Source organism: Cetorhinus maximus, chromosome 5 (assembly GCF_964194155.1).
Source record: "Cetorhinus maximus chromosome 5, sCetMax3.hap1.1, whole genome shotgun sequence".
NCBI classification, from domain to species: Eukaryota; Metazoa; Chordata; class Chondrichthyes; order Lamniformes; family Cetorhinidae; genus Cetorhinus; species Cetorhinus maximus.
This window is the reverse complement of record NC_135883.1, coordinates 81,485,695-81,509,251: the sequence shown is the minus strand read 5'-3', so window position 1 is coordinate 81,509,251 and position 23,557 is coordinate 81,485,695. Positions and strand designations below refer to the sequence as shown.

Sequence of the window (23,557 nt, the reverse complement as noted above, 5' to 3'; positions counted from 1 at the left end):
CTGGATGTGGCCGGACTGCAGAGTTTAGATCTGATCCGTTTTTTGTGGAATCAGTTAGCTCTGTCTATCACTTGCTACTTATGCTGTTTGGCACACAAGTAGTCCTTTGTTATAGCTTCACCAGGCTGACACCTCTTTTTTATGTAAGCTTGATGCTGCTCCTGGCATGCCCTCCTGCTCTCTTCATTGAACCAGGATCAATCCTCTGGCTTGGTGGTAATGGTAGAGTGGGGGATATGCTGGGCCATGAAGTTACAGATTGTGATTGAGTACAATTCTGCTGCTGCTGATGGCCCATAGCACCTCACAGTTGCCCCGCCTTGAGTTGTGAAATCTATCCGATTTAGCATAATGATAGTGCTGCACAATGTGATGGGAGGTATCCTCAATGTGATCATTGCTCCTTATGTGTTGGTCACAACATATGGCTGGATGTCATAAGGGATTGTTTCCTTTCCAACATGACCATTACCTTTCACAAGTACTTTATCTCCTGCCTTTAGTGAAGTAGCTCTAAATTTCCTGTATTGCTGTATTGATGACTATGTGGGGGGTAGGATTAGTAAGTTTGCGGATGACACAAAGATTGGCCGGGTAGTTAACAGGGAGACTGAGTGTCTTGGGCTACAGGAAGATATAGATGGGATGGTCAAATGGGCTGATAAGTGGTAGATGGAACCCTGAAAACCTGAAAAGTATGAGGTGATACACTTTGGAAGGAGTAATTTGACAAGGAGGTATTCAATGAATGGCATGACACTAGGAAGTTCTGAGGAACAAAGGGACCTTGGTGTGTGTGTCCATAGATCTCTGAAGGTGGAGGCGCATGTTAGTGGGGTGGTGAAAAAGGCATTGGGACACTTGCCTTTATCAATTGAGGCATAGATTACATAAGTAAGGAGGTCATGTTGGAGTTGCATAGAACCTTGGTGAGGCCACAGCTGGAGTACTGTGTGCAGTTCTGGTCGCCACATTATAGGAAGGATGTGATTGCACTGGAGGGGGTGCAGAGGAGATTCACCAGGATGTTGCCTGGGATGAAACATTTAAGTTAGGAAGAGAGGCTGGATAGACTGGTGTTGTTTTTGTTGGAGCAGTGAAGACTGAGGGGCGACCTGATCGAGGTGTACAAGATTATGAGGGGCATGGACAGGGTGGATAGGGAGCAGCTGTTCCCCTTAGTTGAAGGGTCAGTCACGAGGGGACACAAGTTCAAGGTGAAGGGCAGGAGGTTTAGGGGGGATGTGAGGAAAAACATTTTTACCCAGAGGGTGGTGACGGTCTGGAATGCGCTGCCTGGGAGGATGGTGGAGGCAGGTTGCCTCACATCCTTTAAAAAGTACCTGGATGAGCACTTGGCACGTCATAATATTCAAGGCTATGGGCCAAGTGCTGGTAAATGAGATTAGCTAGGTAGGTCAGGTGTTTCTCACATGTCGGTGCAGGCTCGATGGGCCGAAGGGCTTCTTCTGCACTGTGATTCTGTGATTTACTCTCATTCCATCCTTCTGTTCATGATCATGTTCACATACATATCGATCGTCAGCTCCATGGGGAGCTCAGGAAGACATAGGGTGTGCAAAATGAGTGTAGCTGGAGCCTTTCCAGTAGTCGAGTGAGGAATCACTCTGTAATTGTGAAGAAAACGATACAGTTCCTGCGTCCATGACTTGCTCTCAGCTGTAGCTCTGCATATTACTTTAATGAAGGTCGTCATAAGTTTATCGACTTCTCCATTAACTCTTGACCATTTGGTGTGATTTTTCATTGAGTGAAACCTAGATAGTTTTCAAATTTACTGAACTCCTCACTGTTGAATAGGGGTACAATGTCACTTCTCACTTTTTGAGGGATTCCAAACAATGTGAAAATCGGTTCAAACTTTGGTATGACTGCTTCCGTTGAAGTTTACGTAACTATTTCCACAACTGGGAATCTGCTGTAGTTGTCAATGATGAAGATTTGACATTATGCTTGCTTGACATGACAAACATTGATTGATTTTGCGTTCAATCATGTGCTCAATTCCTGGGATTCATACCTGTTCCCTAAGGGGTTGACAATTCCCTGTGATCTTCATGTGCCATATCGACAACATATTCCTTCAATGATTGTGGAATGACAATGCAGTTGTTGTGTAACACGAGATCAGAGGTAGTGAGAACAGTGAGCTCATTTTGAACATTGTGAAGACTTTGTAGCATGTGAGCGACTTCATTTGTAGATGTTCTTTCGATCATATCTTTCCAGTTTCATGATTTCATAGCTGTCTTGCATAATTGTAACCCCTCACCTTGTTTTGTTGCCGCTTTGATGTCAGCTAGTTATAGCGACTTTGGCACTGCATTTAGGTTTACATAGTTAAGATGCTGAGTTGAGCTTGCCTGGTTTATACTCAACATGGAACTCATGCTTTTGTAGCTGAGTATTCAATGCTGTATTCAAATGGGTGGTTGCTACAGTGTATAGATTGTTGAATAAGCTCCCTTGTGGCCTATGATCAGATGTGACTTCAAAATCGCTTCCATACAAATGGGGTGAAAGTGTAAGATATCCCATGGGATTGAGAATGCTTTTCTCTGTTTGTGAATAACGTTGCTCTACGGGTGTTAGCAATTGGCTTGCCATCGCAACAGTTGATGCTTTCCCTGCCTTGTCTTTTTGCACAAGAACTGCACCTAAGCCAACCGAGCTTGCTTCCAAAACTGGCTGGGTGGTTTTCTCAGGGTCAAAATAGGCATTTGTGCAACTTGCTGACAACTGTTGTTTGATCTGATGTACAGCTTGTTTGTGTAATGTAGTCCACTCCCACTTTGTAGTCTCTTTTGTCAGATCGTGTAGGTAGGGCCAGATAATGTAACAACGTCAGAAATGAAGCAACCCCAGTACATGATAACTCCTCACAGACTCTGGACTCCCAGCACTTTTGTACGATCTTTTGTATGATTTGTGCAATGGCTTCAAATTTCCATGAATCGGGTGATACTCCTTCGACACTGAACACGTGACTGAAGAACTTGTTTCATCTTTCATTGAACAAGCACTTGTCTTTGCTCAAGGTGAGGTTACATTCTCTAAGACGTTGTAGGCATGTCTCAAGTGTCACTCAATGTCATTGTAGATAAGGGCGTCATCACTGATGTTCAGCATGCCTTCAAGTCCTTGAAATGCAGACTGACTGATGTGCTGAAATACCTCAGTTGCTGAATTGACTCCAAAGTTAAGCCTCTTGTAATGAAAAAGTCCAATGTGAATGCAGAATACTGTAAGATATCTTGATGCCTCGTGAAGCTCAATTTGATTGTATCCTACATAGAGGCTAGGTGTTTAGCAACTTGTACTTTCTCTATGATATCAATTGTCGATGTCAAGTGTCTTTCCCATTATATTGCTTGCTTTGGTGTCTGCATGTCAACACAGATTCTAAACTAAAGAACACAGGTTCTTGCTCTTGGGTTTCTTGACGACTTGTATGGGTGAGGCCCAAATGGTAGGTTCATCCCCTAAACAATAATATTTAGGTCAAATACTGTTCAAGTTCTTTCTCAGTCTGCTTCTGACATGAAATGGTATTCTTCATCATTGATACACTACTGGGGGCACATTGGGATCAACATGTAACTTGCATCTAACACCTTTCACTTTGCCTATACCAGTGAACCCATCAGCATACAATTCAAGAATGTTGTTGGTATGCATAGGAATCAAGTATGTGACAGCAATCGTGCAGATCTCTTGCCATATGAAAACCCATAAGCATGTCACATTCTTCAGATATGACATAAAATATAGCCTTCGTTCTGGTGTCTTTAAATAAGATTGGTGTTTCAAAAGTTCCATGAATTTTCAGAGGTCTGTTACTGTTGTAAGGGAAAATTTTTGTATTCCCTGGTTTGCAGAGAGTGGGGCAATCCTGAAGTTTGTTAAACGTTTTGTCTCCTATGACATTGACAAATGCTCCTGTATCTATGAGAGCATATACGTTGAAGCAGTCAGTGGTCACCGTCACAGAAAGAGAGGACAAAATTATGATCAGGGTCATTTGCCTTTAATTTGGAAACATTCTCTCAGCCTGTTGCTACAGTATACATACATGGCACCCTTTCGTTGGTATCGGTCTTCGTACTTGATTTTTCTGATGAGCAACAAACACGAGCAAAGTGGTTGGGTTTTCCATGGGCTTTGCATTGTTTTCCAGTAGCAGGACACTCTGTCTGGTGTGGTGAGCAATGGAAGCATTGTTCGGACAAGTCACAAATCTGTCTGTGAGACTGCTTTTGTTGCTTTGCAGGTGGTTTCCAGTCAAGTGAGTGATGAACAGTGTTCACAGGATTTGAATTTAGAGTGTGATTTTTGGCAGCTTCAACTTCAGTAGCTCTGGACTCTGAGAGTGATAGTGATTTTGCTAGCTCCAGCAGTTCTGAGTGCTTTCTATTTTTTTCCAGTGCTTGCTGGCACATTGGTGACACAGGAAAGACAACCTTTGATGATTCGTGTTTTCATTTCCATTTTGAGCTGTTCAACTTTACCAAAGTCACATTTGGTTGCTAATTGTCTCAAGCATGTACAATGTTGGTTAATTGTCTCATTTGCCTATTGCTTCGTGTGTTTGTAGATCATTGTTTCATATGATGTGTTTTTATTAGGTGTGAAATGACACGTTAGCATAAAATAAAAGCAAAATACTGCGGATGCTGGAAATCTGAAATAAAAACAGAAACTGCTGGAAAAACTCAGCAGGTCATTAGTGCCTTTGTAGCTGAGTCATAGTCAATTTGCTCGGTCTAAGTGTTTCAAAAATGTCTTCTAATTCTTCACCACCTTAGTGGAGAAGTGATGCCTTTTTCCTTTCATCCTCTGTGATGGAAAAACTTGCTCTAGCACTTTTGAAACGTCACAGCCGCTTTTGCCAACATGGGAAGAAGATGATGGTTCCAAATGTACAGCAATACATAGTAGATTGGGCACAGAAAATGCTACCTTCATCAGCAATAGTGATGAAGCTTCTCTCTAAAAGCTTTCCTGCCTGTTTGATCTGAACAGCTTTTGAAACAGCTTGAGTGTTCCTCTAAGTCTGAAACTTTCTGCAACTGAAAATGCTGTTTTCTCAGCAGACAGTATGCAAAATCCTCCAGAAAAGTTCATATATTCTTATTATGCATTATCCTCACTACCAGTGTTAGGTTCTTGGGAGTAAAGACAGATCAGAAGTGAAGGGCACCAGCACCATGGTTTCTTTCTTTAAAACAGCTTCTGGGCAGAATTTAGCCCTCGATGGGCGGGCAAGTTCAACCAGCTTGGCGGTGGGCGGGCAGCTGATCGCCGCCACTGAAGCGGGCCCTGCTGCCATTTTGAGTGGGCGGGCCAATTAAGGCCTGCCCAGTGGGCTGCCCGATGGGAAGCGCTATGCGCTTCCTGTGCGGGGGCGGGGGGGAGGAATTCCCCAACTGTCAAAGTGCTGTCTCAGGGACAGCACTGAAAGTTTCATAAACCTCAAAAATAGAATAATAAAATAATTATTAACATGTCCCCGTCATGTGCCAATGTCACACGAGATGGGACATATTAATAAATATGACAAAAACTTTATTAAAGATTTTTTAAACAGACATGAAATCTCATCCAGCCGGTGGATGAGGTTTCATGTTTTTTCAGAAGCCCGCTGGGGCTCCTGGCCTGCCCGCCAACCTTAAGGTTGGATGGGCAGGTCCTTTAAGTGGCTTAATTATCCTGTTAATGACCTCAATTGGCCATTGACAGGTCGGCGGGCGGACAGTTGATTTCGTTGTCTGCCCGCCTTCCTGAATATTTAAATGGGGCGGGATGATGTCGGGGGTTCCTCCCGACGTCGTCCTGCATCATTTTCATGTCGGCGAGCGGGCCCCGCCCCCAAATCGCCGACAGAAAAATTCTGGCCTCTGTTTTTGCTTGCAAGCCCCCTCTACTGGTACAATTCTATATGGTAACTTCAAGTGAACAAAACATATATTTTGCACTTTTCAAAACACTAATACTCTCTCTGATCAGTTTTACATCAGCTACAGCAGAAGTGGCATCAAAACATTAAGTTTTAATGTATTCCTGTGGAGTCAGGAGGAGTAGGAGTGCTGGCACTCCAGGCTTTTCCTCTGTAACTGTGTACATCTCTTTCCCCCTGTGCCTCCCCACCCCCCACTGAATTACCCTATTGTTGGTTGTGCTGCCTTCATGGGGCAAGATGCATTGAGACAGCCCTTAGATACCCACAGCTCACCGTTTCTATTTAAATGAGGTCTCAGCCTCAGTGCGGTTTTGGTGCCTTTACTCCAGACACAGGCGAGCGATTGGTGCACTCCACCACTCAGGCACCCACAAGTTAAAAATCCCACCCAACACCCCCCTCCCCCAGCATCAGAGGATGGAGTTACACAGAAAGGTCTGGAAAAAACTTAAACCTTTTTAGCATAGAGAGGCAGGCATTTAATCGGTGATCTTCGACAAGTGTGGGATAGACAAATTTGGAATATTCCTTTACTTAAATTTTTAGAGGAGGGCAACTCAAGTCTAATCTAGTAAAAATAAATTTAAGATTCCTATCAATAATTCTTCATCTGACAAATAATCAACCCTTGGAATGAACTTCCATATGAAATAATGGACGTGAAAACCTTGAGAAACTTGGAATTCTTTAAGAAATTATCAGATGCAGTAATGGGGGGAATTGCTGCATCCAATGAATGGATGAATTAAAATCGGCTAAATAGCCTTCTGCACCTGTAATTATCTTGTGATTTGTGAAGTTGATAGTTGTTCTAAAATGGGAAATTTCTGGAAACTGAAAAGAAATGGGTAGTACTGAAACCAACCAGCCAATTTTCCACTCCCCTTCACAACCCCACCCCCCCCATCCTGGTGCTGTAGAAGAGCAGCATCCCCTGAGCCCACTGCTTCCAACCAAGCACAACAATATTTCATATCAGCAGCTACGTACATGCTCTGGGACCACCCCTGGTACAGGTCTTCCCTTCCTGATGTGGCCTACAGTGACAGAAGGATCAGGGATTGGGGGCTTTTGGTGGATAGGTCAGCAGGCAGAAAGTTCCTATTCCCTAAAAACATCCTGAAAGTGGGACTTGTGTGAGTCATGGATGAATAACATAGAAAATGCCACTTAACTTCCTGTCTTTTGCTGGCCACAAGTCACCCATAGACCCTATGGTTAGCATCGAGGGACAGACCAGGTTTCACTGGATACCTCTATCCAGGAAACATTACAGCAGAAAAAAATGAAGTGGGAGGCCAGGAAGACCTCTTCTCATCTCATTTACATTTCAATTCTGGGCCTGCGCACACTGAAGTCATGGATCCACCCCCCACCCCTCACTTCCATTGGGAAGCTCTGGAAATTCTGGGGCAATGTAAAATTGGCAGAGACCCAGCAAAAAAAACTTTGCACCTAGGAAAAATGTGTATTCCCTGAGACAATAAACAGGAAAATCAGCCCTTATTTATTTATGTCATAAAGTACAAATCTTTCTTCTTTGTATTTATATCTTAATGGTTTTGGACTTCAGGGCTGCCAGTGCGCTTTTGGAGAAGGTGAAAAAGATGTTTGACGATCCCCATAAGACCACTGGAGGGTTGAAGGATGAGGTCATGAACAAACTAGCTGACTACAAAGACAAATTTGATGAAGCCCAAGAGCTATTGAAAGAAGCACAAGAAAAAATCAAGCAGACTAATCACCTGTCTGCTGTTAATCAGAAAAATATGACTGCATTGGAGGTAAACGATTATTTCAACCACCTTGGTTCTACTCCTTTCCTAAACCCCTTCTATCTGTACAATTTCCTCTGGCCCTCTAATTATCTTCTCATCAATCCCATCATTTCAGCCAAGGTTTTAGTCATTTACTCTTACTCTCCATGGTTGGTATCCATAGCTTTAATTTTTCTACCCCTTCCTCCCTCCCCCAACGGCAAAGCATCTTTGGATAGTTTCTACATTAAAGGCAGTAAATAAATGCAGTTACTGTTGTGACTATGTTGCTACATATTGATTCATTTGGACTTTTATTTTTCCCCTACATTATGCTCCCCTTCTAATTGTTTTCTGAAGGTGTCAGTTCCTTTACTGAGCTACAGTTCCACTCTTGTCCCCAGTTTAGCACCACTAAAATTTCCTTGCAGGCATTGGTGTAATGCTTGATTGCAGGAATCCCTCCAGGAGCTTGCCATGTGGATGCAGATAGCCCTGTGCCTGGAAAATGGTTCAGCACTGGGGTGGACGTGAAGCGATGGGAAGTACAGTTCCACTGGAATTTCATTCCTTAGGGTAGAATTCCTCTCCTGGATCTATTTGTAAGAAGCAACATTTGAAGGACTTTAGACCAATTTGATTTGAATGCATTGGCTCTTTAAAATAAAAGGGTTCAGTGCACATATGATGTAATTTCTGTTGTCCTGTCACTGATTTCCTGCCATCATGGCAATCAGTGTATCTCAGTTTTGGGGGGAAAAAAAGCATTATTCTTCTGAATGTTTGTTGGAGTAACAGGAACAATGTCTTGGCAGTTCAGAAATGACCACATGATTTTTGCAGATAAATGACTGGTGATATGGCTGGATAATGGTATCCACAGATATCGGGTACAATCGTCCCAGATTTGCACTAAGTGCGGTAGCGGGAGGAAAAACGATCCTTTATCCGCTTGCTGCAATGATGGCTTCTCACGCCGTATTGTCCCAATCCTGCTGTATTAATTATGCATTCCTGGGAAACAAGGCATTTAGATGGCAGGCAGGCCCTGATTCGCCCACCATACCATCACCTCGCCGCTTCCTCATGCTGAGTGCCACATTTAAAGTATAACTGCACGCACACCTCTCAGTGCTTCCAGCCCAGCATTGCTGCAAAGAAGACATGGCCCTGAAAGGCAGAAGACTGCAGCCTCCATGTTTACTGATGCATCCGCTGTGTGCCTTTTGGACACCATGGAGGCCCACTGTAATGTCCTCTACCCCCGTTCTGGCCACATGAGGGGCAGCAACATTACCACTCCAGCTTGGTAGGCGATGGCAGTAGTGATCAGTGCCAATGCTACACAGAAGAGGTTGGCCATCCAATGCAGATAGAGAGTGAATAATTTCATCCATGCCACTAGCGTAGGGCAACCATCTCATCACTCTAAACTCACACACTCAAGCCCATCACACATTCACTGTCACCTCACTCACTGCCAGCCCAAGGGACATCACCACCTGCTCTCTCACACATGCCCTCACGTGTCCACCTGGCCTCATCTCCTCTGGAGACTGCCTCCTCAGCCCTCACCATCTTGAGGCCACTTGCACAGATGAACACATGTGCCCCCACACACACTCTGGGATGCCCTCCTTCCCCAGTACAGCCCTTGCCCTGCAGTCTCTTCCCTTGCCTGAGGCCACTTCTCCCCCTTCCCCAAGCAAGCCCTAGCCCTGCAGCCATTGAAAAGCCACCCACCCTTTATGGCTGGTCTAGTAGATAGAGACCTGCCCATGAGCTCCCCCTTAAAAGTGATGTGGTGCTGTCTGCAAAGCCTGGCACTAATGACTGCGAGTGCTGTCTGAAGCAAGGTAGGCAAACAAACCTTGAAGTCCCAACTAAAGTGCAGCCCGCCAAGTGCATATATGCTGTTGTGAAACACCTCAGCATGCAATCATGTCAACATGTTAGGATGATACAGCATGGGGGAAATGATTCCGGCGGGTTGGCGTTATGATGATATGCAGATGTATTACAATGAGGTTCCCAATGTCCGACGGTGGGAAACGCGGCCCAACATTGACAGGCAGAGCAGACGATTGCAAACAGATTTCATGACGTCGTGAAACAAGAATTTTTGGCCTTCTTACCATATTGTCTGCTTGCGCTGCCGAACACACCCAATGCCAGCTGGCATGGAAAATTCTGCCCAACCAGTTCAAATGTGGCCCTTGTTTTGGGCTTAGCGAGAACTTCGAACGCCTACACTTAGGTTTCTAGCACAGTGCTCTGGAACAGTAAAACAATTTCATCTCCTTTCCAAAACTGAGAAGGAAAATAAGTTTACAAGTATCTTATACCGGTAGAAGACTAAAAGTTAAATAAATTCAGTCAATTCAGCCTATCCTACTAGATGAGGAACATAATTTATTTGTGCTGTTCTGATAGACTGGAGAGTTTGGAGAATGGCACTGCCACATTTTTGAAATTCAAGGCACTGTTTTCCAGCTGCAGTAGTTACTAGTTCCATGCATAATAGGACTTACTGCACTGAAATTTATATAAAAAAATGAAAGTATTTGCTCACATAGTAAGAACTGATTCCTTCCTTTTTATTATTCGAATTCAGAAAAGAAAACAGGGAGTTGAAGATAGTAAGAAGGACACAGAAGACATTCTTAATGAAGGTCATTACCTTGTAGCTGAAGCTAAACGACTTTTGGAAGCAGTCTCTTTGGGATTAGATGTAAGTTTAAAAAAAAGATAATTAATAATGATAAATGCAACTTAGTTGCATAATGGCAGTGCATGGTTATTATGTATGCATAGTATAAACAATTTAGGGGAGAATATCCAGAAATTTCTCACCATCAGTCAGTTGATAAGATAAATTACTTAACTTGCAATATGATATACTGACTTATCCATGACAATTATGACTCAGAATCCTGGATTGCTATGTACCAGCTTGTCTGTATCATTCTTCATTCATGTCACATCATGGGGAGTCCTAGACAAAATAACTGCTTCCAACTCCCTCTGATTTGCAGCCCTAAACCATGAACATGGTAACAAGGAATAACTTAACAATACTGTACAGACCGGTGCATAATTCTTCCAGTACAATATAGTGCCCTTTTGATGGGATCTATTTTGTGGTAAATGTGTGAAGAGATTTGTATTTCCAAATGAAAACAATGAGAGTAATTAATGCATGGTCATACCATGTATTAAAATGATTTACATTTAGATCCAGAGATATAAAAGATTGACTCTTCAAAAGTAACTTTAGGAAAGCTGATAGTACAGACCTCATAAATCAGTAAAACATGTGTATGCCTACTGTATGCCTTATTTTATGCATTCATGGGATGTATGCATCACTGGCAAGGCCAGCATTTATTGTCCATCTGTAACTGCCCTTGAGAAGGTGAGCTGCCTTCTTGAAAACTGTGTATCTTGCTGAGTCATTCCAGAGGGAAGATGAGAGTTAATCACATTGTTGTGGATCTGGAGTCACAGAGGGCGGATCAGGTAAGGACAGCGGATTTCCTTCTCCAAAAGCCACCAATGAACCAGATGGGGTTTTACAACAATTCGGCAGTTGCACAGATACCATTACTGATACTAGATTATTATTCCAGATTCATTTAATTAACTAAGTTTCAATACCCCAGCTGCCATTGTCAAATCTGAACTCATCTTGCTGAATGATTAGTCCAGGCCTCTGGATCACTAGTTCAGTAACCACTTTGCTAGCTATCCTGTAAAGCCTCAAGTATTTACTTAAGTTGTAGTTGTCACTGTGCATTTTGACTTAATTTTCATGGTGAAATGTATCTGGATGTTTCCTGCATGTAGAAAAACAATGGCCTGAATTTTTCGCTTATCAGGCGCACGCGATCAGTGGGCTCGGGAACAAACGGGAAACGGGCCCCCGACTGCGATCGGCCCCTGACCACAATTTCATGCTGGTTGGCCGATTAACAGGCAGCCAGCGTGAAACACGCGCTGAGAAAGACTCAGCACTGCCGGTGGGGGCGGGAAGAGGGCAGGGGCCGATGCCACCGCGGATGCTGGTGAGCACTTCCAGCGGGTTCCCTGAAGGCAGACAGTTGCCTCAGGGAGCTGCAGACCTCCACATAATAAACAAAACAACAAAAATGCTGTAAAATATGTCCATGCAGAACAATCAAGCACCTGAAAGTATACCTCATAAAAAAAAACAGTCCCCAGATATCTCTTTTGATTTTATTTCCCCATGGAGATTTCACCCCTCTCTGGATCGAGCAAAAATATAAAGGCCGCCTGGCCAATTGGCCTGTCCGCCAACCGTAAAAGTGGATGGGCCATGAAAAATTGCTTTCAATTGCTTCCTTTATGGGCTTAATTGCTCGCTTAATTATCAGCGGGCGTGCTTCCGACTGCCGCACGTGCCCACTGAGTGAGATATCGCACAAGTGTGCGATGATGTCGGGATGCTTGCCTGACATCATCTCGCATTATTTCACGACCGGACGGGTTGGGCGCATGCCTGCCCTGCGAGACGTAAAATTCTGGCCAAATAGTAAAAGTGACAACTAATTATCCATTGTTTACTTTAAGCACATTTTTCTGCTGGTTTACAGGAACTAGAAGAGCAAAAACATCTGGAACCATTAATTACAGAGCTAAAAGACAAAATGGATGCACTTGCAACTGGCATTCGTGATGAGAAACTTCCAGAACTGGTCCTTCGTGCAGAGTATCATGCTGCAGAACTTAATGACTCATCTGGAATCCTGGATGGGTAAGTTAACGACAATATTTATATAGGACCTCTAGCATAGGAAAACATGTCAAAGTGCTTCAGAGAAACGGGGCCGGATTTTCAAAGTGGGGTCAGGAATCCAACACCCGGGTGAATTCCGGATCCCAATCATGAGTCCCAAGTATGCTGCTAAGGCGCGCTATTTTAAAAAGTAAATGGGCTGATTGGGCGGGAGGTGAGCTTAGTGCCCAATTAGTGGCACCGAATGCCCCTAGGAGGTGGAAGCTGCAGCTTGGCATCATCAGCAGAGGCAGGTGGTAGCTACGTTGGGGCTTGTTGCTGCCTTGCATGCAGCTCATCAGAAGGATAGAAGCTGGAACACGGAGGGAAGCGGCCATGCAAGCACAGAAAAAGGGACAGCGCTTGTTGGCCCATCAACATTCAGACTTCCACAAAGTCAAATGAGCTTTTCGATGTCCATACAATGAAACCAACAGCTAGGCCCTGGTGTGCACCAGACTGTTTAGGTTCGCCAAAATAAAGATTAAAACTCTCACTCTCCTCTGGACAAGCCACTTAACAAGCTCTTAACGGAGCTTATCATGCTTAATTGGAGGCGAGCAGTTTTCCAGTTCCCTCTCCCCACACCAACACTTTTAAAATTCCAAACTGTCCCGGAGGCATCGTGATCCTGAGGCAACCTCTCGGACTGCCATTTTCAAATTGCACCCACACCGGGTTTAACTCCGTGGGCAATTGAATGTCTGGCCCATGTAACCAGACTAAAATGGATGCCAAGTCAAAGAAGGCAATATTGGGAGAGTGGAAAAACAGCTTGGTAAATGAGGTAGATTTTAAGGAAAATATTAAAGGGAGAGATGCAGCAATGCTGTGACAGAGAGGTGTAGGGAGGGAATTCCAGTGGTGGGTAAAAGGGACGAGATGCACCAGTGGCAAGAATTGGAGGAACAAAAGCCTTTTTACAAAATGAGTTTGAAAAGAACGCGTTAGTCTGAATTTCCTGAGCAAGAGAAAAATCAGTTTATATCTCTGAGGGCAACATTTTCCCCCCATCGGTGGGGGGATGAGCGGGTGCGGGGGTGTGCAGCCATTTTACATGGGCGGGCCAATTAAGGCCCACCCAGCGTGATGTCCGCCAGTAAACGCTGTGCGCTCCCTGTGCGGGCGGGGGTGGGGGGGGTAGATTCCCTGAGCTGGGAGTGTGCTCTTTCACGCAAACTTGCGAAAGAACGCACAGACCTCCCTGAGGCAAAGTGCTGCCTCAGGGAGATCAGCTCAGGTTTGAAACATTAAATAAAGATGAGAAAAAAAGTTACTGACATGTCCCCTCACGTGCCACTATCACATGAGGTGGGACAGGTCAATTTCTTTTATTTAGAGATTTCATACAAATTTTAATAACTTCATGAAGCCTCATCCCGCCCGTGGATGAGATTTCATGTCTTTTCAGAAGCCCACCTGGGCTCTTTGCCTGCCCGCCAACCTTAAGGTTGGATGGGCAGGTCCATTAATCACTTTAATTACTTTTTTAATGGCCTCAATAGGCCTTCAACAGTTCGGCAGGCATGCAGCCGATTCGGCTGTGCGCCCGTCGAACTGAAAATCTAAATGACGGGGGTGACGTCGGGACGCATGTCTAATGTCACCCTACATCATTTTACGCGTCGGCGAGCAGGCCTCACCCCCCCGCTTGCTGACCAGAAGATACAGCCCCAAGAAACCGTGTAAGATGATTAAGTCCTCACAGTCCTAAGAACTCAAGGAAAAGAACATTATATTATTTAACAATTATTTTCAAAGAATATGGAGACTGTTTCAAACATATATTATTAGATATTAAAATAAAACAAGAAGTGCTGAAAATGTATAATAGGCATAATTTTCAGAGTATCAATGGAGCTTTAACCACTGATGGTACAGAACTGAAATTCAGACAGACATTGTACATGATTTTCTAATCATTGGTAAATGACAGAAATTAAGTTCTTTCCAGATTATACCCAAACTTAAGACATGTGCTGCTAACGGACATTGATAGAACCGAAGTGGGAAGCTATCTCAGAGGGTCCAACAGCATCAAAAAGGAGAAAATGCAGCTTAATAATCCTGTTAGAGACCTTTCACCAGAACTGAAGTTCTAAAGAAGAGTCTTTGCCTAAAATGTTAACATTGACTTCCCTCTTTTCAGATAGACTTCCTGTGCATTTACAGTATTTTCTGCATTTGACATTGTTGTATAGCACCATGGAGTTACAGAGATACTTATTGGAGCTCCCAGTTGCTGAACTCCCTATCATAGCCAAGCAGATTTGGGATCTTATTTCAGGGCTATCTCTGCCAGAGAGGTACTTACAGGTAGCCGTCGAGGAATGGCACAGGTGGTGGCCTGGGAGCACACCAACTGCCTCATCATCTTTGCTGTAGAACTATGTCGTCTTTCCTTGCAAAGAAGAAAAAGCAAATCAAATCAGATACAGCTAATTCATTAGAGGGAACACCTCCCTTAAAAGAAAATGTTCAAAATCTTCTTAAAATACTTGCAAGCATAAAAACGTTCAAAGTTATATTTGTTTTTGGTTATTGTTATTTACACATTTATTTTTTCCTACAAAACAGCATCCTTGCTGAAGCCAAGAATCTGTCCTTTAATGCAACTGCAGCCTTCAAAGCTTATACAAATATCAAAGATAAAATTGATGAAGCTGAAAAAGTGGCAAAAGAAGCCAAGGATACAGCCAATCAAGCTGTGAGGCTGGTAAGGAGAAAGGGTGTCTCGTGACTCTAAGTGTTACATGAATTCTGATTATTGCTGTATTGTACGAATATGTACCCGTTTATACTCATTCATTTCCTCATTACTCGACTGATTCATGAAATTAATCAAAACAAATAAAATACATTAGCCCAACAGAAATGGGACGCCATGTTCCGAGCTTTGCAAAACTTTAACAGTTGAGGCACAGGTCAGTCATATTTTAGTTGAATGGTGGAGGAGGCTCAAGGGGCTGAATGGCCTTTTCCTGTTGGAACAACAAGACACAGCCAGCGTCATGGGACAGGCATGGGCTCTAGTTTAGAGTATCATAGGGACCAAGAGCAGCTGTATACAGTCAAAGGGGTGAGAAGAACCATATTCAGCCAAAGGGTGAATGCATGATGCAATAGCAGTGAGAAACAGCTATTGGGAGAATATCAACAGGAAAGCAGCTGGTGGGATCATAGAATCATAGAAACATAGAAACTAGGAGCAGGAGTAGGCCGTTTGGCCCTTCGAGCCTGCTCCGCCATTCATTATGATCATGGCTGATCATCCAACTCAATAGCCTGCTCCCGCTTTCTCCCCATACCCTTTGATCCCTTTCGCCCCAAGAGCTATATCTAACTCCTTCTTGAAAGCATACAATGTTTTGGTCTCAACTACTTTCTGTGGTAACAAATTCCACAGGCTCACCACTCTCTGGGTGAAGAAATTTCTCCTCATCTCAGTCCTAAATGGTCTACCCCATATCCTCAGACTGTGACCCCTGGTTCTGGACTCCCCCACCATCGGGAACATCCTTCCTGCATCTACCCTGTCTAGTCCTGTTAGAATTTTATAGGTTTCTATGAGATTCCCCCTCATTCTTCTGAACTCCAGCGAATATAATCCTAATCAACTCAATCTCTCTTCATATGTCAGTCCTGCCATCCCAGGGATCAGTCTGGTAAACCTTTGCTGCACTCCCTCTATAGCAAGAACATCCTTCCTCAGATAAGGAGACCAAAACTGTACACTATATTCCAGGTGTGGTCTCACCAAGGCCCTGTACAATTGCAGCAAGACATCCCTGTTCCTGTACTTGAATCCTCTGACTATGAAGGCCAACATACCATTTGCCTTCTTTACCGCCTGCTACACCTGCATGCTTAGCTTCAGTGACTGGTGTACAAGGACACACAGGTCTTGTTGCACATTCCCCTCTCTTAATTTATAGCCATTCAGATAATAATCTGCCTTCCTGTTTTTGCTACCAAAATGGATAACCTCACATTTATCCACGTTATACGGCATCTGCCATGCATTTACCCACTCACTCAGCTTGTCCAAATCACACTGAAGCATCTCTGCATCCTCCTCACAGCTCACCCTCCCAACCAGCTTTGTGTCATCTGCAAATTTGGAGATATTACATTTAATTCCCTCATCTAAATCATTAATATATATTTCATACAGGACCGAGGGAATCCATTTGGCTCATGGGCTGAATGGCCCCCTTCTACACTAACTATTCTGTGATTCTATGATGCCTGTGTGGACTTTTTGAAGAAAACATCCATTCACATCCATTCTGCTGCTCTTGCCCCATAGCCCTCCAGATCACTCCTTTTCAAGTACAGGGGTGGAATTTTATGCCCCCTCCCAGTTCCGCTGAGGTCAGTGGACTTTTGAATGGCTCGCCGCATTTTCTAGCCCCATCCCTGCCACAACAGGGCTGTAAAATTCCACCCCAGCTGTGGGTAAAGCAATTAAAGCAGCAAATCTGTGGTAACTGCTGTAGCTAAATAACATGTTAAAGTGGCATGCAATTTCATTGGAATGCACTAACTCAGTAGTTATAAAAATCACCCAGTGCATGGTCATAAATGAGGTAAAGTACAAGATAGGAGAGATTTTGTTTGATTGGCAAATTGAGTGGGCAGAAGACCACTCACAATAAGCAAACTCCTGAAGCCCTTACATGCCATACTTCTCCACTCACCCACAAGAATGCACATGTGCTCCAGCTATCCCTCAAATTTTGAAACCCAAGCTTCCCTACAGACACTAGTCACACCTTCTGCAGCTATGATAAAGAACACAAGCCTGAGGAAGTGTGACTTTGGAGTTTAATCACAAGGATTAACAAACAAAATACACTGTTATTGGCAGTTCTCACCCATGTGCCCCTATTAGTGACTACTGTGAATATGGACAAAAACGTTGATGTGTACTCTGGTGCAATGCTTCCCCCCTTGCTTGTGGCTGCATTGGACAGAGGCGTCTGATCTGCCACTGTCCTTGACCTGGATGACTTCGGCGGGCATCCTCTGCACAGCTTAGGCCTTGAGGTGCTGGCCACTTTAGGAGACTGTTGTGCAGCTACATGTGAGTCTTCAGTTGCCATGGCATTGGTTGAGGCCTGTGTCAACAGCTGTTGGACGGAGGAGATGTTGCCCCCTCACAAGTGCCATGAGAGGAACTCACAGATGGAGGTAGCAGCTGCTCATCCCCCAACACAAGTACTGGTTTGTCCTCCCTGCCAACCGGTGAGGATCCAGGAGCCGGGTGGGTGACCAAGCTCCCAGTTCACCGTCACCCTGGGCCCGAACCCCTGCCTCAGCCAGAGCAATGGCGTGGAGGTCAGAGCACATCCTGACAATCACATCTGCAATGTGCTTGGTTTGCCTCTCCAGGACAGTCGCCAGTCTGTCCACGGTTGAGGTTTGGCACTCTGAAGAGTGGGTGATCGCAGCTCTCATGGCCTGGATGGACACCTCCACAGCCTGGGCCAGAACACACAACCCCTCTGGTATGCCAGCCATATTTTCACAGACCTCGCACTGCAAATCCAGCATCTGCCACTTTAGGGAAGACTCCAGAGGCTCATCATCTGACTCGGAATCAGGCTCTGTATCACCCCGTGCACTCCTCTGACTGCCCAGGGCCTTCTCCACCAAACTCTCCGGCAGCAGCACGTGCGAATGTGAAGTGCCCTCACCAGTGTGCGCATGACCCCTTACCAACACGCTATACCCTGCCAATGTGCCGGTATCTGCGATGGTGCTAGGTGCCGAGAGAGGGTGTGACAGTGTACCCACTAAGGGTTCCTCCTCCTCGGAGGTGGAGGGAAGTTACTGAATTGTCTCCTGTAACAAATATAACTAATTAAGGTGGGGTGGGTAATTGGTTATCACGTTACATAACACATTACGCCTAACCTTTGCTCACATACACCTTTTCACGACCAGGCATGCACCAATGAGCTCCACGGTAACAATGAATCCATGAAAGATGATGTGAATCCTCTGCTCATGATGATTGTCAAGGGTCCAGAGTGCGCAATCCCAGCAGCCAACACGGTGCATTTTTCTATTGCAGCTTTAAACCACACTGACCATCTCATCTTATCACCCAGTGTGATACTTCTGCCATCTCACCAGAACCAGGCTCCCCTCCAATCTCACCACTGCCTATACTCTTGGAACTCTAATTGTCTACAAGGGATAGCACTTGTTCCTCAAATTATTTAAGGATCTACAGTCTTGCCATTCCCCCACCTGTGCGGGAGTGCTCACAAATGTTCCTGGCTCGCTTCTCCTGAAAAGATTTGATATGGAGTTGGCGTCAACAATCTCAACTGGTCACATGTCGTGTCTCAAAACCATTATCAGATCAGCGCATGGCTGGCTGAAACCTATGCTCAGGTATCAGAATGTCATCATGCCAACCATCCGCCATTCAAATGAATAACTGCGTTAAAATCAGAAAATGCTGGTAGAAGTCAGAAGGTCTGGTGTCACCTGTGGTGAGAGAAACGGAGTTAATGTTTTGAATCCATATGACTCTTCTTCAGAGCTCTGAAGAAGAGTCATCGGCATTTGAAATGGTTAACTCTGTTTCTGTCTCCTCAGACAATGCCAGACGTGCTGACTTCTACCAGCATGTTCTGCTTTTATTTCAGATTTCCAGCATCCTCAGTATTTTGCTTTAAAATTAATGACTGGCTGGAATTATCCATGGCATGGTTCAGGACAGCTGTGCACCTTTGCAAACATGCAACTGTGGATGAGCTGATAATCTTGAACACTTACTGCATTCTCTCTCTACGTCTGTCTCGTACTGGACACATTTTGCACATACTGATGCCATGCTCATCCTTGCTGACCTTGCGAGGTCATTGAATCTTTTATGGCATTGTGACCAGCTCCTCCTGAGTACGTCAACACTCCAGACCTCCTGGGCCAACTCCTCCCATGCAGCATGCAACTGCTAGTGGTTCCTCCTCTTCTGCAGCACCTCTCTCCTTACTCCGATGGTGCAAACATCTATGCATGAAAAGATACAATCAATGTATAACTACTCAATGTCTAAAGCTGGTAACCTTGCTGATGTATTAAAATCTGGGTTACTGTGAGGCTGCAGATGCCTGACAGGCATAAGCACTAATTAAAATTTACTTGGCTGGATACACTGAAAAGGACAAAGGTCCGCACTACTCAAAACTTTGTTCTCCTCCAGCATGTTTTGAGGGCTCACCTGAAACTGACCGCTGACAGGGGGCCCTTTAAAGGGCTGGCCGTGACTAGGTTCCAGGTCACGGCCTTGAGCTTCAGAGCTGACCTCCCACCTTCCGGAACGCATTGGGCAGGATGACTGTTCGTCACCACTCCCTTGCCACTAATGGCAGCAATTAGCGTTTTGTTGGGCACGCAACAATGGCAAACCCAGAAATCAGATCGCCTCTGACCTCTGGGTGTGGGACCCACTGTTGGCACGCCATTGTAAAATTAGCCCTGAGACACTTCTAGGAAGAGAGATTGATTTTAGTTATGCATGACCATGGAGACCTGTTGCTTGAGTGATCTACTCAAAGGTATGCTTACACATAGTTGAAAATAGTAACTTTTTTTCAAGTGCCTCGGGATTTTGCTCTGACAAAATCACCCTGAGACATTGTTAGGCAGTGGCTTTGTCATAATAATGTAAATATTTACTGTATAAGTAATAATACTTTTCCATGCTTTATGCTTCTTTAATCAGGCATCTGGTCCAGATGGATCTTTGAAGGAAACTGCAAAGAGTTCACTACAAAGAAGCTTTAGACAGTTGAATGAGGCCAAACGATTGGGAGCAGATGTAAAAGGTAAGATAAGGGATGGATCTATACTCATAAAGTGCCATTTGTAAGTAAAAAAATAACTGAGTAGCTTAATAGTCCAAAAAGCTTAGGGCTCAGTATCTAATCAAAACATAACGAAACAAGGCTGTTTAAAGCTCCATTTATGAAAAGGAATATTTATGTTATTTTGTTGTCTTTTTGTTGCAGTACCTCTAGGGTTAAAATCCGGATTGTTCAAAGACCTGGGGATTGCACATTTCATAATGTACTGGTTTCCTTCACACAAAAGATGACTGGCTAGCATTATATATGCTATATAATAGTTAACTGCCAAGCTGGGTGATAGCACTAGAAAAACCTTTTGATTATGTGCTAGTTTAGTTCTGTTAATGGATATAATAAATTTTCAGTCAGGTGAAAAATAGATTTGTAGCCAACACCCAATAGATCAGCACTGCAGCACCTCCCCCCAGCACCCCCCCCCCCCCTCCCCCCCCAGGAAATCCCTGGACCTGTCTATATACTGGGGTAGATTTCTGATCAGGAATGGCCATTTCTTAGAGCACAAAGCATTCCCAATCCCTATCAGAAAATTGGATCCAGACATATAATGCAAGTTCTGTGCCCTGATTGATCCTTTTACAATTTCCCAATCATATTGTGGCCTGATGCAGAGTGCACCCTGCCAGTCTGTACATGGATGCATGCAAATTGATGTACAATGATGTGATAATGTGATGTGCATGATTTCCCATCATTTCCAGCCATTTAATTATATTCGCTTTATCCTTCCAGATAAACTGGATATTCATAGTTTAAAATGATGAGTATTGAGATTGCAGCATTGCTGTCCATTACTGAAGCTTTTTCTTTGTTTCGTTTTCCTCTTACTACTGATGTGTTTGAAGAGCCTTTATGGCTGTTGTCTCTAGATCTACAATCTTTCTATGCTACTCCTTATCTAATGAGCTAACTGCAGTAACAAGGGTTTCTGTTTAATCCATAGTTTTGCTACATTAACAGATGTTAAGCATATGAATGCACACTATGCTTCATAGGAAATGGAGATTTATTCACAGGAGGGGGCTTTGGACTTAAGAGAAATGTTTGAATAAAAATTACTGATTTAGTAATGCCAATCATTATTTCCTCTAGCAGTCTATAATGCAAAATTACTTATACTGCTTGTTCTTATAAGATGCTATTTTAAAACATAGACTATGTCAAGTTTAAATTTGTAGAATGTCTATAGCATCCTGGTAAAATTTAATAACTGATATGATAGGCTGACTACCATTTCTGGTACTGAACATTATCTCATGTGATCAACAACTTTTTGCACGAATTATAGACAGAAGAATCAAACTGATTAATTCATGAAGAGTATGCAATGGTCCTTGTCCTTAAAACACAACATATCTAGCCTGTAATTTGTTAATAGTTTACTTTTTTCATTTATATGTCTTTCAACTAATGAGCAAGTTGACATCTCTGTCAACTTTGCTTCCTGGTGAGTTAGTTCTTATTTTTCTACACTCTCCCAGATGTACTGATGGATTCTGTGGTAATGGTGCCAGCAGTCACATGTAATACCCTGTTCAAATGACCACACTTAATTTAAGAGTCCACACAGTGGCTGTTGGTAGGCTGACTATGTTGGGGTTCAGTCCAGCTCAATTCTGTCCTATCCCAACCTCATCCTCACTCAATGCCCAGAGTTGAACACTTTGAAGTGTAAGTTAATGAATTGTGATCAGAAGTGGGAACACTTTGATTTTTCAATTTCTTAGCTAAATGACATTGAAGCCAATTGAAGCACCTTCATTGCCAACTACAGGTGAGATCATCAAACTAAGTGTGGATTACACATGAAATGATGATTGCCCTGATTCATATGGCTCATCACAAAATCACATGGTGCATCCACCCACTAAACCATAGCTTGGATAATTCAAAAGCATAAAAGAAACAGCAGAATTCAACACAGGTGATTAGAAATGTACAAACAAATAAGTTATTCACTTTAAGAAATATATGTCATAGATGCCATCTCTTGAAATTTTTATTGTTGCCTTTCAGAAAAAGGAGATAACTTGAATAACTTACAAAATAGGCTAAACGATGGTACTGCAAAAAACAAAGACTTGCTAAAAGCCTTAAATGATAGCCTTGCAAAATTCCACGCCATTCCCAAAGGTAAGTCTTTCTAATATGTGGCTCTTTATATTTCTACAATGTTGCTTTTTTTTAGGATAAAATTGGTCACATTCTGTTATCATTGTTTGTAAGTCTCATCTGCTAACATAAATTATTCAGAGATTCTCCTTTGATTCTGTGCTATAGCCTATTGAATGGGTATAAAATCAGTGGGAAAAGTACTCAATTTTTGGCCTGTGTCTCCAGTGGACTTCCATTGGCAACACAAACTCAGAAAATCAGCTGTATAATGCCTCCTTTCTGTTTAATGTTAACTATATAGTGAAGTGAATACTCACCTATTTTTTATACTGTCATGTCATGTGAATAGTTGCAACTAAGTAATGTGTACATTTCTTCCACACAATAGATGCAAGCACAAAGATACAAGCAGCTAAAGATAAAGCTAAACAAGCAAATGATACTGCAAATGCAGTGCTGGCAGAAATAAAAGATCTGAACCAGAATCTACTTGGATTGCAGGACAACTGCAGCAAGCTCACAGATGACGTTGCTAAAGCAAATGCTGCCATTAACACACCAGCTAAAACGAGTAAGTTCTAGTTATACTTGCCATATCTTTGTGTGATCAAAAGATGTACAATTATCACAGTTAATCTACTTCATCTTACTGACATCAAAAATCAAAGTAATTTCTCTTCAAGTATAGTGCTTAATGTGGCTGATAATTTGAGAAGTCTTAAGTAGAATGAATTTGAGGAATCTCAACTTAATTCCCACTGAGAAAATTCCAAAATACAATTCTGCTCTTACATTAGCATTAAGCTGACAGTCTCAATCAGAAAGGCAACATAGACGATTTATTTGGAAACTGCCTATCTTGTACAAATGAAGCAGGAGTTTGTTGTAAGGGTGGCTGAGTTGCAACTATTGTTGATAGAGTTGATCTGCAGACATTTCTTGGGTGGAAACATTAAGTTTATATATAATATACTCAGCAGCAACTACACACATGCTTTCAACTCCAACTCTATCTCTACTCTGCTGA

The 23,557-nt window shown here is 43.3% G+C and overlaps 1 protein-coding gene across 1 annotated transcript in view; it reads left to right on the top strand.

Moving 5' to 3' along the window:
* lama2 (laminin, alpha 2) overlaps positions 1 to 23,557 on the top strand; it is a 582,487-nt gene that overhangs the window by 461,863 nt on the left and 97,067 nt on the right. Inside the window, exons 37-43 of the mRNA XM_078542125.1 lie at positions 7,554 to 7,764; positions 10,352 to 10,468; positions 12,351 to 12,511; positions 15,110 to 15,248; positions 20,274 to 20,376; positions 22,432 to 22,548; positions 22,919 to 23,101. Coding sequence (XP_078398251.1) covers positions 7,554 to 7,764; positions 10,352 to 10,468; positions 12,351 to 12,511; positions 15,110 to 15,248; positions 20,274 to 20,376; positions 22,432 to 22,548; positions 22,919 to 23,101 — 1,031 coding nt within the window. The remainder of the gene's footprint in view (positions 1 to 7,553; positions 7,765 to 10,351; positions 10,469 to 12,350; positions 12,512 to 15,109; positions 15,249 to 20,273; positions 20,377 to 22,431; positions 22,549 to 22,918; positions 23,102 to 23,557) is intronic.